The 17,700-nt window shown below is 38.7% G+C and overlaps 4 protein-coding genes across 8 annotated transcripts in view; 3 read left to right on the top strand and 1 right to left on the bottom strand.

Moving 5' to 3' along the window:
• Nucleotides 1-17,700, top strand: part of LOC149399033 (putative disease resistance protein RGA4) — a 40,818-nt gene that overhangs the window by 21,842 nt on the left and 1,276 nt on the right. The gene's annotated exons all lie outside the window — the stretch shown is intronic.
• The window catches only part of LOC149399035 (serpin-ZX-like), a 35,886-nt gene that overhangs the window by 2,844 nt on the left and 15,342 nt on the right, over nucleotides 1-17,700 (top strand). The gene's annotated exons all lie outside the window — the stretch shown is intronic.
• Nucleotides 2,220-4,811, bottom strand: LOC149399036 (uncharacterized). The gene is made up of 4 exons (XM_089612537.1): nucleotides 4,220-4,811; nucleotides 3,208-4,128; nucleotides 2,971-3,132; nucleotides 2,220-2,857 (listed from the first exon to the last, which is right to left on the bottom strand). Exons 1-4 carry the CDS (start codon nucleotides 4,809-4,811, stop codon nucleotides 2,220-2,222), a joined length of 2,313 nt encoding a protein of 770 aa, XP_089468663.1.
• LOC149399037 (putative disease resistance protein RGA1) lies at nucleotides 6,680-12,052 on the top strand. Of its 5 annotated transcripts, XM_089610975.1 has the most exons (8): nucleotides 6,680-9,809; nucleotides 10,122-10,200; nucleotides 10,294-10,472; nucleotides 10,824-10,978; nucleotides 11,131-11,395; nucleotides 11,503-11,571; nucleotides 11,677-11,784; nucleotides 11,879-12,052. In XM_089610975.1, exon 1 carries the CDS (start codon nucleotides 6,919-6,921, stop codon nucleotides 9,769-9,771), a length of 2,853 nt encoding a protein of 950 aa, XP_089467101.1. In that variant the 5' UTR covers nucleotides 6,680-6,918; the 3' UTR covers nucleotides 9,772-9,809; nucleotides 10,122-10,200; nucleotides 10,294-10,472; nucleotides 10,824-10,978; nucleotides 11,131-11,395; nucleotides 11,503-11,571; nucleotides 11,677-11,784; nucleotides 11,879-12,052. The 5 variants fall into 5 exon arrangements, with proteins under 5 accessions (XP_089467101.1, XP_089467099.1, XP_089467098.1 ...); XM_089610973.1 differs by having other exon boundaries at nucleotides 11,503-11,784; XM_089610972.1 differs by lacking the exons at nucleotides 11,503-11,571; nucleotides 11,677-11,784.

Raw genomic sequence — 17,700 nt, forward strand, 5'->3', positions numbered from 1 at the left:
ACTTGGAGGCCCGCCGGCCGGAGGAGATCCAAGGCGTGGAGTCTTGAAGAAGTCTTTAGCCCGAGTCCATTTCGAGGCCGACCGCACCAGATCGGCACACCAGATCGAGCGCACCAAATCGGCGGGCGCGACCACGAGCGAGCGCACCAGATCGAGCGCACCAGATCGGCGGTTTCTACGACGACTATGGCGTGGACGGAGAGATCTTCGACGGGATGTGGGACGACGAGGCGGGGCTCGATGGCCTTAAGCTCAGGTTCTACGAAGGAGTCGTTCGGGACGCCGACGGTTGTATTGTAAATAAGCTGTGAAATCAATTAACATCAGACAATAAGCTGTCAAATCAATTAACAGACAATATTACAAAATTTATTTACAGTTTATTTGTATTGTAAATAACCTGTCAAATCAATTAACATCATATAACGTGTAAATAAGCTCGCAAAATTTTCTCAAACCAAGTCCAAATATTTCGGAAATACAATAACTGCTATTCAATTCAGTTTATACCAAATTTTAAAAAAACCCAGCGTCATAATTAATGCGATTTTAATGAGTCATTTACATGACTACTTTCCTATATAACTACTTTTCTATTCAGTTTTTTTTTTTTTAATTTTAAAAAAACTGCCGCATATAATGAGTAAGGGCAAATAAGTAACAAAAAAACAGTTAATATCCTACCACGTAGGCGCAATGGCTATTTACAAAAAATTAACCAAATGTTGGCTAAAACGCAATTGCCACTGTTTGTAAGGCTTATCTGGCCAATTTTCTCCTACAGTGAACTAAAATCGTTCAATAAATTAAAAATACTATAAAAAAAATAATAATTTAATTAATTATAATCAGTTGCTAATTAATTATAATTAACATAATATTGGCTATTTAACAAATAATAAGTTTAATGTGGCTTAATTGTTTATAAATTTCTTAAACAAAGGCATAAGACATATAATTTATATAGAGAAAATTGGCCAGATAAGCCTTACAAACAGTGGCAATTGCCTTACTTTAGTGCATTTCCAACCCACTCCATAACAGAGTGAACAAAATGAAGTTGAGATTGTTGCAATCCAACTTTATTTCTCACTCCATAATAAGAGTTAATGAATAGTGAAACTCTATATTTACAATTCAATTCCAAAAGCAAGCCAGTAACCAAAGATTGTACAAAATAATGGCATTTTCAAACTAATAACAATTCAAATTGTAGAACAGCATGTAAAAGTTGACTATAAAACAATCAGTCACAATCAAGGAAAAAAATGCCGTTTTCGTTGCCGTTTCGAGCCTCCTGATTTACGGAAAATCGTCATGCCGATGGAATTTCCAACGGAAAAATTGTGGAAAAGGGCAAGTAAAATGCCGTTTTCAAATGCCGATTTCCATGGAAAACCGACGTGCCGACGGAAAACCGAACAGAAATAATGTGGCGAAACAAACACATAAATATATATATTTTTAAATGTAGTTCAAATTTAAAACACTTCAAACCATACATATCTAGCATAAATATTCCATTTGTTCATGAAATAAATATGTTTCACAACCATATAGTTACAATATTAAAAACAATGTATCAATAGAATCCCGATGGACGTCCCGGTTGGATAAAACTCGGTTGGTTTTCTTGAAGCTCGCAATACTGAGACCAAGTGAAATTTCCCTGGTACGATTGTTGGAAGTTTTGAACATGTCTGTCGTAGTCGGCTTGATCGTACCCCACAGCTGTACTTATCAGTGGGCATCCCGGTGCACATGCTATGATGTGCTCGGCACCGAACCGATCTACGCGTACACCGTACATACGACGTCCACGTCCTTGCGAATTCACCTGTGGCTGTGGCACTCCTATCGGATTAGGATAACGGTAGGAAGGACAAGTATACGAACCATCACTCTGTGTGTCTGACGTAGTGAATGACATTGTGTCGAACTGAGACATCAAGTGATCGACGCCGTATTCACTGCCAGATGACATGTACGCTCCATATCCTTGCTGGAAGTCACCGCTGTATTCACTACCAGAAGACATGTAATGCGTGGGCGCTCTCTGTGTTCCTCCACCGTAATACGATCCGGTCTAAAAGTCAAAGTACTCTCCGGGTCTGTTAAGCATGTAATATATTACTTTCCATATTCATCATACGTACATTGTTTGTGAACTCCGACATGAATAAATGCGAATACACTAACCTATCAGATCTTTGACGTCGTCACCCGTGATCAGAATCTTGCGTGGGTTGATAACCTTGCTCCATAGTCCACGGCTCGTAATGTTGGCTACCACCACCACCACCACTACCACCACCACCACCACTACCACCACCAACGTCTTGACTAGCTGGATAACCGCCAAAGTCACCACCGTCTCCACCATCGTCACCGTCGTTAGGACCACGTCCATCATCTGATGATCCATGCGAAGTATGACCGACATCTTCGCTCAAGACGGTGTCGACATCAACACCTTCCGCCCGGGCTTGTGAGGCGACGTTTGGGTCGGGGTTCCGGTCTTCATCGTCGAGGTGAACTGGGCGGATCCATTGTAGGAGTTCATCATCGTCGACATTGTCGCCCATTATCTCCATTGATCTTTGGATCACATCCAACGGATCCTTCCTGTCGACGACGTCGTTTTGGATATCTCGTAATTGCAGCTTCATATTGTAGCTACAAAAGACGAGTTCCTCAAGTCGCTTATACGCCAGTCGGTTTCGCTGCTTAGTGTGGACAAGTGCAAACGTGCTCCAATTTTGCTCGCACGCCGGTGATGATGCGGTATGAGAAAGGATTCTCATCGCCAACTTTCTCAACGTGGGGGTTTGAATTCCAAACATCGCCCACCATTCTCCTAACAAAATGAAGAAACTCCGTAAATATGACACTATGATATGAACATCGGGAATTAGAAATAGTTCTTATCGGAAGCCATCTTCGTCCTTCCCGCTACTGCGGATTTATTACCGAACATGTCTTTCGCATCGCGGAATTTTATAAGTTCATTCCCAATGTCGTCGCAGTCATCGTTGGGGAATAGCCGCTCAAACACTTCTGTAACCGCCGTAAGATGTTCGGGTGCCTTGGCGATCTCCGGATTGTATTGGAATTTTGGATTTAGGTAGTGGGCTGCAAGATAAATCACAGATAAAAATTAAAAATTATACAACGATGTTCACAAAGAATAAGTGAAATGAGTAATACCTGCTTGGTGCAACGGATGGTCAAGTTGTCTATTCCATCTCTGAACCGCAATGTCAACCACCCATTGCTTGTTTGGGATGCTTTCCAACTTCTTTTTCATTAAATCGAAGACGTGGTACAGCAAGCCCATCGTGGGAACAACTTCTGTATCAACGAGACGCAGAGCAGAGTACATAGGTTCGAACACCTTGCACACACTATCAACATGGAGCCAAAAGTTACTGTCCAATACTTTTGACTCCACAAACTGCCCAGGTGCAGTTTGACGTAAGGAACATCGGTCCCACCAATCCGACGTGAACATCTTTTTCAACCTCGGTCGACTGCTCTTGAGACTCGTTAGAGCCAAGTAGTTCGTGGCGAATCTCGTCGGACCGGGACGGATTAGCTCTCCTTGTCCTTCTTCTCGCATCTTCGAGAGGACAATCCCGTGATTGTAGATGAACTTCGTGATGTCTCTACAATTCTTAACAACATCGGCAACAGTCGCTCGTTTTCCAACGTCCTCGAGCATCAAGTCAATACAATGTGCGGCGCACGGAGTCCAGCACAGATTATATCGACGAGCAAGTTTCAATCCGGCTTTCTTGTAAGCCGAACCATTATCAGTGATAATCTGAACAACATTGTGTTCACCGACTTCTTTCACAATGGGCGACAGAATCTTATAGATGTACAAATAGTTCTTGATCTCATCTGACGCATCAACTGACTTAAAAAAAACAGTCTTACCCGCCGAGTACACCATAACATTTATGATGCTTAAACGCGTAGGTCCCGTCCATCCGTCCGACATTATGGTGCAACCATATTCCTTCCACACTTCCCGTTGCTGATGGATGTACTTCTTGACGGATGCAACCTCTGCTTTCAAGTACGTGTTATAAATCTCATACGGAGTCGGAAGCGGAATACCTGGACCTGTAAAGTTTGAAATGATAGTACAGTTAGACACCACAATACTTGTCAAATTAAAACCGGTAGTTCAAAAATTCAAATACAGGAGACTTACCAACTGCCACAGCTTCATTGATCATGTGTCGAAAATGCGGCGACTTCACTTTGGCGGCTGGGATGTTCTCGTGGATGACGTAGCTGCTAACAGCTGTTCCTAGACGCCCTTTCAATTTAGGATTCGTGATTTCCGAGATCGTAGGTTGTCGTCCACTATCTGGCCGAAAATGAGGTGGTGGTGAAATTCCTGAACCCCCACCAGGACTGGATCTACAAGCATCCGGATGTGTCTCTTGACGGCTTCTTTTAAGAGCTTGCATCATATCACGTTCGTATTGTTGGTCGGGGTCAAGCTCTACGTGAGTCGGACCGAAGCGTCCGGCCACGTGGTCGTCTACGGTTTCTTGAAGGACGCCCTTGTTTTTCTTCTTTTGGACCGTCGCCTCTTGTAACGCTAACATCTCCGTGCGTACTTGTGAAGGAACACTCGTACATGCCTTCACCTTTTTCTTCGGATCGTTTCCACTTAAGTGTAACTTCATCCGTGTGATTCCCCCTCCCCTGGTAACGTGCCCACAATAATTGCACGTGAAGTGGAACGGGTTTGTTGCACCTGGGGTGCAATGCTTACGAACTCCTTCCTCGCTCATCTTCGATATACCTGCATATTGAATTCAACATTTCAATCCAATTTCAACTTGTCAAAAAATTCTAATCAAACTACTTTCATTTCAATATGTCAACAAATTTCTTTCACCATGTCAACAAATTTCTTTAAACATGTCAACAAATTTATTTCAACATATCAACAAATTATAGTCAAACTACTTTCATTTCAATTCAAAACGTAACAATTTCAATTCATAATCTAATTTAAACATGTCAACAAATTTATTTCAAGATATCAATAAATTCTATTCAAAGTTCAAACTAATTTAATTTCAATTCAAAACGTAACAATTTCAATATATCAATAAATTCATACACTTAAGTCTTAAATAATTTCATTTCTAGCATATACAAGATAAAAATTAAACACATAAACTTACTTAAAAACAGAAATAAAACTTGAACTTCGGTTTTTTCAGTCGCCGGAAAATTCAAGGTTCGCCGGAAAAAATGGTGTTTCGCCGGAAAATTTCAAGGTTCGCCGGAATTTCACCAAAAAATCTGGAAAAAATATATATGATAGATCGTCACATTACAAACAACTTTCATGAAGAGGATTATATGAAAAAAAATCAAATTACTCAAGAAATTGAAGGTGCAAGTTTCAGAATCTAGGGTTTCCAAAACGACTTGGAAATTCCTTCAAATCGGAGGAAATTCGTCGACATCTTGTTGATTTATACCTTCAGCGTGACGAAAATGGTGGAAACTCGCCGATCGCCGTCGAATTCCTCTGACACCCACGTTCTCTCCTCCACAGCCGCGACTCTTTTTTTTTTTTTTTTTTCTTTTCCTTCGAATTTCCTGGATATGAAGATGGTTTTATACACAAGTTGGAACGACATCTATCGGCATTAAACGACAGAAACGAAATGTCGTTTCTTGGAAATTCCAGCGACATCACACATGGAAACGACAAATGTCTCTTCCGCTCGCCGTTGACCCATGGAAATGGAATTTCCAACCGAAATTCCGGGAAATTCGCTGGCATTTAATTCCTTGGTCACAATATCATCATTGAGATCATAGTGGATATATAAATAAATAATATATCACTTGATGCACTAAGAAATCACAACCAATATGGTAGTAGTCAATGGTCAAAAAGCTTCAATAATATAGCAATAGAATAGGGATCAACTGTGCCCTTAATTATTTATTTATTATAATTATTAATATAAAGACATCTTTATTATTTTGTCGAGGAAAATGATTGAAATGTTAACATCTACAAATGTTAGCAGATGCTTGGCTAATTCTTTTAGAAGACTTCTCTTGCTAATTTTGGATCGGGATACAAACCTGTTACACTCACACGAACTATTATATAGTTATGTCATTATATGCAACACTAGAAGTATAACAATAATACAAACATGTATATGTAGAGTTGTAGACTCCTGAGATTATAAATCAAACATAATAAAAGACGGTGACGTAGCTAAGTCAAATACATACATGCAGCGTGCCAGCGTGCAAAAAAAAAAAAAAAATACAACAATAAAACATCTATTACAATGCAATGCCAAAGCAAGCCAGTAACCAAATTAAGATTGTACAGAATAATGGCATTTTCAAACTAATAACAATTTAAATTGTAGAACAGCATGTAAAAGTTGACTATAAAACAATCAGTCACGTGATGCACTAAATAAATAATGTATATATAAATAAATAATGTATCACGTGATGCACTAAGAAATCACAACCAATACGGTAGTAGTCAATGGTCAAAAAACCCATCTTCAATTATTGTAATAGAATAGCGAGTAGCGACCACTGTGCCCTTAATGATTCATTTATTATAATTATTAATATAAAGACATCTTTATTTTTTTGTGGAGGAGAATGATTGAAGTATGTCGAGGAGAATGAGCATATTTTCCTTTACAGCTATTGCCCTTTATTCTCCTCTCCATTCATTGGTTGTATTGAATAGTCTGATATAGGTTCTTTTTAATAAAATCAGCCTGAAAATATAATAGGGATATAAGAGTTTCTTCTGTCCAGCCCTGTTATTCTCTTCTTCATCCAATATACCATAAGAGTGAGTGAGTTGAGCTGCGAAGAAAATTCCAAAGTGGGAAGATGGCTGAAGCTGTGGTTTCGGGGCTGATTGAGACTCTGCTTCCCATGGCATTCGATGGAATCGGAGGGGAGATCAATCTGGTGAGCGGAGTCGAAGAAGATGTCCGAAACCTGAAGACCAATCTTGAGGACATTCAAGCTGTTCTTGAGGATGCTGAGGAGAAGCAACTGAATGTCGCTGCGGTGAAAAGATGGCTTAAGAAGCTCAAGAACGCTTCGGAGGACGTAGAGAACGTTCTGGACGATTGGAGCACGGCCGTTCTCCAGCACGAGATCAAGAAAGAAGAAGACAAGAAGGTGTGTTTTCCGGTTTCTTTCTCTTGCTTATCTTGCACCAAAGTCGGTCGCCTCGTTATGCGCCGTGATATTGCTCTCAAAATTAAGCAACTTAATGGAGAGTTGGCTAGGATTTCCGAAGAAAAAAATAGGTACAATCTCAACATAAACACTGTTGTTGAGAGGCCTCGGCCACTTGGGTCAATCTCCCTTGTCGACGTGACCAAAGTTCATGGTCGAGACGAGGAAAAGTTGTCTTTAATAGACATGTTATTGTGCGAGAGCAGTACCGATGAGGATGATGGGAGATCGTCCCTTCATATCATCCCCATTGTGGGACTGGGGGGTCTCGGAAAAACTACTCTCGCCCAACTTGCTTATAATGATGGGGCAGTTAAGTCCCACTTTGATAAGCGAGCTTGGGTGTGTGTCTCCGATCCTTACGACGAGATCAAGGTCGCGAAAGCGATCGCTGAAGGCCTTGGAAGTAAATCTAAAAGCCCTGAACTGAATGCCGTTGTCGAACGCATTCGTGAGTCCATAGAGGGGAAAAGAGTTTTCATTGTCTTGGATGACGTCTGGTTTGTAGATTGTAGGAGATGGGAAATTTTAGCAGAAGCTCTTAGGAATGGGGGTAGAGGAAGTCGGATATTAGTGACCACGAGAAAGCAAGAAGTTGCGACTATGATGGGAGTGCCCACAGACCAGATCATTAGTCTAAAAATGCTGAGTGAAGATCATTGCTGGTCGCTTTTCAGCCAATTGGCATTCATTGGGAAGGGAGATGAGGAGCGTCGACAACTAGAACCTATCGGCCGGAAAATTGCTGCTAAGTCGAAAGGCTTGCCTCTAGTTGCTAAAACTCTTGGAAGTCTTGTGCGGTTTAAAAAGACGACGAGTCAGTGGGAAGACATTTTGTGTAGTCAACTATGGGAGTCAAACGATGCTAAAGTTAAGGAGGTTTTTGCTCCTTTTCTGCTAAGTTACTACGATCTTCCACCGCTGGAAAAACGCTGCTTTTTGTTTTGTTCGGTGTTTCCTCAAGACTTTGATCTACTGAGAGATGATCTAATTCAGATGTGGATGTCTCACGGTTATTTAGGCCGAGGAGTAGATTCGTGGAAACTAGGTCGAGATTGTTTTGAGAATTTGTCTATGCGGTCATTTTTTCAAGAAATCAAAGAGGATGAATATTTTGGAGGCGTTGAGTGCAAAATGCATGACATAGTTCATGATTTTGCCCATTTTTTGACTGGCGATGAATACGTTTATATGGAAGTTGACAAAGACAGAAAGGAGAAGAAGGCGGTGGTGGTAGAAGAAAACACTCATCACTTGACTCTCAATGGGTGTTTTCCTAATTCATTAGGAAATGCGAGCAATTTGCGCACGCTTTTCTCCCTACCAAGATGGGATGGAGGCCTCGAAGAAGAGATGTTAGTGTTTTCTCAACTTACATGTCTTCGGACTTTGAGTTTGGAGCGTTGCGGGTTGGAACAATTATCAGAGGATATTGGTCTATTGAAACACTTGAGATATCTAGACTTATCGAGGAATGAGGAGTTGGAAGAATTGCCGAAGAAACTATTCGACCTCTGTAATCTGGAGACCTTGAAACTCCGTGGTTGCTGGAGACTTAAAGCACTACCAGAGTGCATCTCAAAACTAGTCAGCCTAAAACATCTCTACATACGGGGGTGTTGGGGGTTAGATGGGCTTCCGAAAGGGTTAGGAAAATTAAGTGGTTTGCAAAGTCTAGACATGATAGTGGTGCCCAAGGAGAGGGGATCCTATCTACACATTGGAGATCTGAAACACATTCAGTATCGAGGGCGTCTAACCATCCAAGGGTGTGGAAATGTAGCGTTGACAGTGGATGATGTCGCGAAGCTGAACCTCAATGGCAAACCGCATGTGCTTACCTTGGAGTTGCGCTTCAGATCCGATTCTGAGTTTGTAGATAGCAGCAATCACAACGACACCGAAATCCTGAGTTCCATTCATCCACATCCCAATTTGAAAAAACTGTTCATAAATAATTACGTGGGTCTCACCGCGTGGCCCGCTTGGATGATGTCTCTTTCCAATCTCACCCGTCTTACCTTGCTAGAATTCAATAATTGCGAGACTTTACCTCCGCTTGGGAAATTGCCTTCACTTAAGGAACTAGTACTATGTGAATTTCCCAAGATGTGTACGGTAGGTGAAGAATTCCTAGGAATCACTGTAGCCGATCGAGAGGTCATTTCATTTCCGAAATTGGAAGAGCTTTCTTTATTTGATCATTCGCAGTGGAGAGTGTGGGAAGGATGTTGCACAAAGACGACAACAAAAATCATGCCATGTCTATGCACCTTGCACATTTTTAATTGTGAAAGCCTTGAAACACTACCAGAGTTTCTGAAAATGACGCCACTGCAAGAGCTGTTCATCTATGGATCCCGCACCTTGCAAAGGCACTGCGAGAAAGAGGTCGGGAAGGAATGGCACAAGATTTCGCATGTCCCCAACATCCGCTTCGATGAAAAACACGTGCAGAAAGATGGTGTTTGGATTCAAATAGACGAGACGGAGTGAGAGAGCTTGGATCACAACAATCTATACACACGTCCCTGGTAAATTCATTTTTCCTCTGGAAGATTTCAAGATCCAATTTGAACTTTCTGGTAATTTCATTTCCTCCTTTTTTTCCCGAAAAAATTGAGATGTTTAGTATTATCATACAGATCAAACACTTGCATTAGCTTTTTTCCCTCTTGAAGATTTCAAGATCCAATTTGAAAAGAGCAAAAACATAATTTTTCTTCTCTTGTGATTCTCGCAATGAAGTTTTCTTTTGAACATGTGTATTCGATTTGATTTATGTAACCTTAGTTGATGATCATGATCATAGACCATAGCTGGATTTTCTAATATTTGATTTCCAGGTGACCATCGCTTATGAGGCTTTCAATTTAACTTCTCAAGTTCGAGAACATCGATTGGAACAAGATTAATGAAAAATGGGTATGAGAAGAGTGCTCATTTAAATCAACGTGCAATCAGTTACCCTTGTTCTATAAGCTAAATCCAATGCTTGATTATTGAAAAAACTTGCAGGAGAACAGTAGTGGACATGCAGCGATGGATTGCAAATAGTCTGATATTTAATCATGTTATGCAAAAATTCAATCAGTCTCGTACGTACGTTAAAGCCAAGCTTCTTCTTACTCACTACAATTTTCGGTTCAGTTGCCATTTATGAGCCGAGCCGAGCCGAGCCTTGCCTTGACTGTGTGGTATTTTTCTAATCTTTTTGTTTTGACTCTTTATTTTTACCTTACCTTTGTTTTGTTTTGGTTACTCTGTCATAAATTCATAATCCACTAATTTCATTGATATATATATATATAAAAATAAAAAATCATCAACCCTTGTTCATCTGGAGAACTACTTTGTTAATTTTTGAATGCACGCTATGTGTTTGAGAATTTGTTGTTAGCATTCAGTTTGATGTACTGTTCTTTTCCATTGTTGTTCTTGATTTGATGTGATCAATTATATCAGATTTTGCCTAGTCACTGATTGGAGTTTATTTCGGTGATACTCCTGATTGATTATCAGTAATTATTGATCTGTTGTTTCATAAGATAGTGGTACTAGTACGTACAGAGTAGAGAGGTGATACTTCCAATGGCCGAGAAGAAGTCGGAGCGGCGATTCGCTGCTGTGAAAAAAGCAGAGCTCGATCTTAGCCACAATAAACTCACGCACACCCATTCCAAACCTTCTTCCCTCAGAAAAGGTCTCTCTCTCTCTCTCTCTCTCTCTCTCTCTCTCTCTCTCTCTCTCTCTCTCTCTCTCTCTCCTGTAAAGACTGAGGCTTGATGTTCTTCTTTTATGACTAAAGTTTGAATCTTGAGATTTTTGGTTGATATACGGTTGGTTTTGGTGTAGAGCTCCGATGGGAAAGAGACTAAAGTCGATAACTTTTTGGACCAAATATTTCAAAACGTGGATGCGGGTCAGAAATACACGCAAGGGTCGAGAAGCTTAAAGATTGACAATCAGGTCCTACGCGATAATTACGCTCAGGGACGGAGTGTCTCCACTGGTTCTCGTCTTAGGGCTCTGCAGATTCGCTCCAAGCGCTCCGAGGAGCACATGTCCATGAAACAAACAAGAACAACGGGGCGTTGTATTTTCCCAAGGAGTTTCACAAGTGAGTTCAACAAACTTGTTTTTCGGTTTTGCGCGATCTTGGTTTTTTGAATTGTTCTCTTTTGTTCCTTTATTAATCATTGTCGCAATATGTGAATCGGACCGCAGATACAAATTGTTCTTGCTCATGCATGAACACTTGAAAAATATGATGGCACAACATCTGAAAATGAATTGGTAAATTCACATACAAAGTTGTCGCCTTTGGTTTTCCTTGATGTGATCGTAGTTCTGTTGAACTTAACGTAATAAATCAGCTTGCTCAACATTTTTTGGACATAGACTTACACGGGTCTCACCGCGTATCCCACTTGGATGATGTCTCTTTCCAATCTCACCTTTCTTTAATTAGATGGATTCGTGAATTGGAACGAGATTAATAAATATTGGGTATGATAAGAGTGACTCATTGATATCAATTTGCAATCAGTTTCCCTTGTTCTGTAAGCTCAATCCAATTCATGATTGTTGAAATTACTTGCAGGAGAACAGTGCTGAACATGCAGCGATGGATTGCAAATAGTCTTAAGGTTTATTTTGTAACGAGAGAGGAAAGTTTAAATCTTGTGATTTGTATTTGTTTAAACTGATATGTAACAATGGATCAATTGCCACACTTTCAACTTATAGTAAATTAAGGTCCCTGTTTATATTACGAGATGATGTATGTGCAAGAAATGACGAGTATTCAATTGAAGACGTCGAAGGTCTTCTTTTTCCATAAGATTCAATACTTTTTATTTTCTGTGGTTTGGAAGTAGTTTCATCAATAGAATTAGCCACTGGATTGCACTGTGGTTATTTTATTTTCTGCTTGTGAGTATTTTATCAAGGTAACAGATTGCCTCTTTGTATGGTGCTCTGAGGTTCTCTTGTGTCTCGTTTTATTGGGTCCTCAAAAAGGCTTTTTTGCCTCGGTATAGATAAAGGTTTTTGTTTCTTAAAAAAAAAAAAAAACAAATCCCCAAGCTGATCACAATCATCATCTAAACTACTCTAAATATCAATCACAAAAATTGCATAATTTTTAGCAAAAATTATCCCTCAGTTTTTTTTTTTTTTTTTTAGCATACTTTTGGTTGTCTAGGGCTTCCAGGCATTTTGTAACACTGAATTAAAAATTGCAGTAAGGAAGAAGAGACTTGGCTTTACTAAGCGAGAGTGGTGTAAATAATCCCTCTGGTTTTTTTTTTTTTTTTTTTTTTTTTTTTCGAAACAATAATCCCTCAGTTTTAATCAGTCTCCTACGTTAAAAGCCAAGCTTCTTCTTCGTTACTGCAATTTTTAGTTCAGCCCTTTTCTTCCTTCCCCAATTCCCGAGAAAATCCGAGCTGTTTTCCGAGTCTTTGGCATTTTTTTAGCCGAGCCGAGCCTTGCCTAGCCTATCTGGTTATCGACGGATATGATGAGTTGCAGAGAATAGAAGAAAAATGCAGAAACTGCAACAACTTCCGTATAATTCTGGACAAAGCCCTTCCTTGCTCTCTAAAATCTCTGATTATCGACGGATGTGATGAGTTGCAGAGAATAGAAAAAAAAGGGCTTCCATCATCTCTCTTGACATTGGGGATCTACAGGTGCCCAAATTTGACGACAATTCCGACCAAACATCATCATTGGGGTAACATCATGGGGTAACATCATCATTGTTTGGTTATGATACTTTTTAGTGGTTGCGTAGCTTATTTCGTTTATCAAGTTTATACCAAGGATCGACATCCCGGGGGTTCCGGCCGGGATCCCTTGAACCGGAGGGGACCGGGACGGTTCTTGCAAAAACCGGTCCCGTGAACTGAACCCGGTTGAATCCCGGCCAGATCCCTCTAATCCAGCTGAATCCCGGTGTTTCTGGTGTGCGTCCCGCCGGATCTCGCTCAGTAGAAACCATTTTTGTCTAGATCCCGGGGAACCCGGGAGGTATCATCTAGATCCCGGGGAACCTGAGAGGTATCATCCGAGTTTTTCATTTTTTAGGATTTTTTTTCAATTTTTTCTTATGAATTGATGATTATTGTGATGATATTATTGAATTTTAATTAATTTCGAGATTAGTTGATTATTGTCATGATAAAGTTGAATTAAAATGTTGATTACAATTAATTTGATGATTATTGTGATGGTTATGTTGATTTTTGTCATATGAATTGATGATTATTGTGATGATATTGTATTTTGTTTAAGAATTCAGTTTATGTTTGGTATAAACCTTTGTTTGAAGTTTGAACTATGAAAACTATTTTTATTATTGTAAAATATTTATCTGAATCCCCATCGGGTTCCTACATTTTTTGTCGGGTTCCTCTCCGGTAAATGGGTTCCTACCGGTACCGGTTTTTTTTTTTTTTTTTTTTTTCCTTGAATCCCCCTCGGTTTCCTCTTCGGTAAGCGGTATCCCCCAAAATTGAGGTCCCGGAACGATAACGGTAACGGTACGGCGAACCTTGGTTTATACATCTCTTTATTATTATTTTTTTTAAGAAAGGAACATCTCTTTATTATTTATTCTTGTTTTGTTATAGCGTAGCGTAGTTTTTTTAATATTAAAAATAAATAAAACTCATATATACACATGCGAATATATTTTTGCAGCCTACAATTTAGCCTCTCACTTCGTCCTCCTCTCCGTGATCTGCCACGAAGAACAGCCTCGTCGCCGGGAAAAACTCCGGCGCCTCTCACTTCGTCCTCCTCTCCGCGATCTGCGTCCAAAGGTCCCGATCAAAATCATGGACTCCGCGAAGAACAGTTTTTTTTTTTTTTTGTTGCTCACATTAATAGTATGTTCGTGTAAATAGAAAACATATTTACAGTATATTCGTGTAAATACGAAGTATATTTACAGTATATTCATTGTAAATACAAAGCATATTTACAGTATTCGTGTAAATAAACTGAAAAAAATTCTGGAAATATTTTGGGCACGAAAATTACAGGAAATTATGAATATATGGAAGACAAAATAATATCAATAAATAAAGAATATATTTACAGATTTTATCCATAATGAATTGCCACGAAAATAGAAACTAATTACCTAAAGTCAACGTTGAAAACTTCCAAATACATAACAATAAATGGGTTGAGAACTTTCAAAATCTGCTGGAAAATTCAAATTTCAAATTTGAAAACTTCCCTATTCGGTTTTAATATTTGATTCGAAATATAAAAAAAAAAACTGCCTAATTAAAATAGCGTAAGGGCAAAAATGTAAAATTAATTCAATTAATAAGCTGCCACGTAAGCAATATGGCTATTTACAGGAAATTAACGAAAGGTTGGCTAACACCTAATTGCTAGTGTTTAAGATGGCTATGCAGCCAATTATTTGTTTTTTTTTGCTGTCGTAAATGCGGTCTAGCTTCTTAGCCACAGCAAACTCACGGTCACCCATTCCAAACCTTCCTCTCTCTCTCTCTCTCTCTCTCTCTCTCTCTCTCTCTCAAGACTAGACTTAGAATCGTCATCAGACATATGTTGAGCGTCGTAGCAGTGGAGGATCAAAGCGCGTTGTCTAGAGACCTCGAAATCTCTCTTTTGGAAATCAGTAGTTTCTGTTTTAAATCGCAATATCACTTCTTTTGCTGTTTTTTTTTGTTTGGTTTGACTATTAACTACAGTCCATGTTGTCAACAAAATTTGTTTTTGGTTTTTCTTTTATGTCATAGGAAAATTCTTAGAGGGCACACGAAAACTTTTTATTAAGAAGTTGTGAAATCAACAGTTACAACATTGAGAATACTAGGGAAAAAAAAAGTTATATGAAACAAATAGTTATAGCTAAAAGAAAAACCGTCACACGCTAGAATATGAGTAGCATAAGACTCTTTAAAGGTTGTGGCATATTGGTGTCACCATTTCATAGAACGACAAAAATGACATCGTTAGTGCACATGGTATCTCGGGTCGTCTCTTGCAACATCGTGTGCGCTTTTGATCCATAAACAACATAATATTTTCAATTTATACTATTACCATCCTAACACTACTACAAATTAACATATTAGGTGCGACATGTCGCACCTAAATGTCGCACCTAAGTGTCGCACCTAAGCACATATTAGGTGCGACATGTCGCACCACCAGAAAGTCCTCCAAGCGACTAAAAATTTCGCTGATGATTAGTGCTATCCGGTGCGACATTGTCGCACCCAATATGAAAATGTCGCACCTGATACTATTGGGTGCGACAAATGTCGCACCTAATACCATTAGATGCGACATATGTCGCACCTAATGGGTTAAAAAAATTTAAAACGGTCAGAAATTCCCCCCGAAAATTTTTGGTTCTGGAATTTCACATTAGGTGCGACATGTCGCACCAGAAAGTCCTCCAAGCGACTAAAAATTATACTTATAGCATTTCATTAATTAGAATAACTATAGTTTTGTAAAATAAACTAATGAACTTATACTATGACCATCCTAAAAACACTTAACAATTAAAGCTTTTTAGATCATTATTTTATCTAAATTATACTTTTTAAATTTAATTTTAGTTTTTATATGTGTTTAAAGATACTCAGGTGTTGAATTATATTTTTTAAATGAATTTGTTTCGAAAAGACTAAAAAAAAGCTACTAAATCGATATGTTAGAGACCAAAATGCTCTAAATAAATATTTAAGGACCGAAACAGCAGAATCATAAAAATTAAAAGACCATTAACGCTAAAAACCTCTAAATAATTTTAAGAAGTAAAGTGGTCCTAAAGACTGTTTTAAATATCATCGGTAACCAACGATATCAAGCTGATATATCCAAAAATGGGGACTTTCGGTATTTAAATGGTTATAACAGCCTAAATACCGACACCATTGTAAAAAAAAAGAAGGTCATTTGCGTGTATCTGTTTGTGACAACTTCATAAACAACTTGTTTAAAGATGGTAACTCCCTAAATGCCTCAAATTTTATAAAATTCTATATATACCCTATTTATTTTTGAACTACTAATAAAAATTTAAATAACAAATAAATAAAAATATCTCATTTATATATGCAAGTGTGTATACATCATTTATACAATGGTATACATCATATAAATGTATATGGTATAAAAATAATTTTTTATTTTAATTATACAAATTTTTTGAACATATAGAATTTAGATTTCCTTGAACACACACATATACATATATATATATATATATATATTGTGTTTTTATAATTATGTTTTGTTATAGAATATTTGTCGATATATCCGTCGGTAATCGATATATCATCGATATATCACCGATATAATCTATAGTCAGTATTAAAATTGTTATAGAATATCTGTCGATATATCCGTCGATACTCGATATATTTATAAAATCAAAACTTCGGTATGGGTAGCGGTATCGATATTTTAAACCTCGGTCCTAAACTGTTTTTTGCAGGATTAGTCCCTCCTGTCCCGAGATTGTTTTAGGCAAAATTAGTCTATTCCCCAAATTTGTTTCCCAAAAGAAGAACGTGTGAGAAAGAGCCTAGTTTTCAGGAAGATCGAGGCTCGCCGGAGATTGACCGGTGGCCTCTCACTTCGTCAGAGAGTGACGGTAACGCTCTTCTGATATTCACTCTCATAATCTTTAATGCACCAAAGCTCTCTCGCCTTAGGGTTTAGATAGCACACCATGTGTTTGCGAATATAACAACCGTAATAATTAAATGCGTTTTCATTTTCACTTGATGTTGGTTCGTTTCTAGCTATATATTGAAAATTATATATATATTGAAAATTTAGTTACATGCATTTTTTTTTAATGTTACTCCGTTTTCCTAGTAGGCATTTTTTTTTTTTTGCTAGTTGTCTGTCTTTGAATTCATCTCTGTTTTCTTCTTTTCAATTCAGGTTTGTGAAGACTCTAACAGGCAGCTATGGAGAGTTGAAGAAATTCAAGACCTTGCTCGGCCAAACCACAGAAGAGTGATGAAACAACTCAAATTTCTGGCATGTCCCTAACAGATCTTCCTTCAACCATACTCATCGAGATATTTCTGAAACTTCCGACGAATAGCATCGTTCTCTAATCTCCGGTCGTGAATTCGTCAAGATCCACTCGGCACAAGCAAAGGATTTCACGTTGATCCGCGACATTGACCAATCCAAATTCTCGAGAAGCTTTTACTTGATAGAGGACGATGATCACGTGTCGGGTTATTGCCGATGCAATGCCCGCAAAAACGACGAAAAGTGCGAACATTGCGAAGTCAGCGCACCGGTGGATATTTCCAAATCAAAACTTTCGGACGATTGGTCTTCTTTTAAACCATAGAATTTTCAGCTGTTATACGTAAACAAAGAAGCGGTGGTGATGTTCAGTCA

Source organism: Urtica dioica, chromosome 4 (assembly GCF_054948205.1).
Source record: "Urtica dioica subsp. dioica isolate 48M chromosome 4, U.dioica_male_clone48M_v1_H2, whole genome shotgun sequence".
Classification (NCBI taxonomy): Eukaryota; Viridiplantae; Streptophyta; class Magnoliopsida; order Rosales; family Urticaceae; genus Urtica; species Urtica dioica.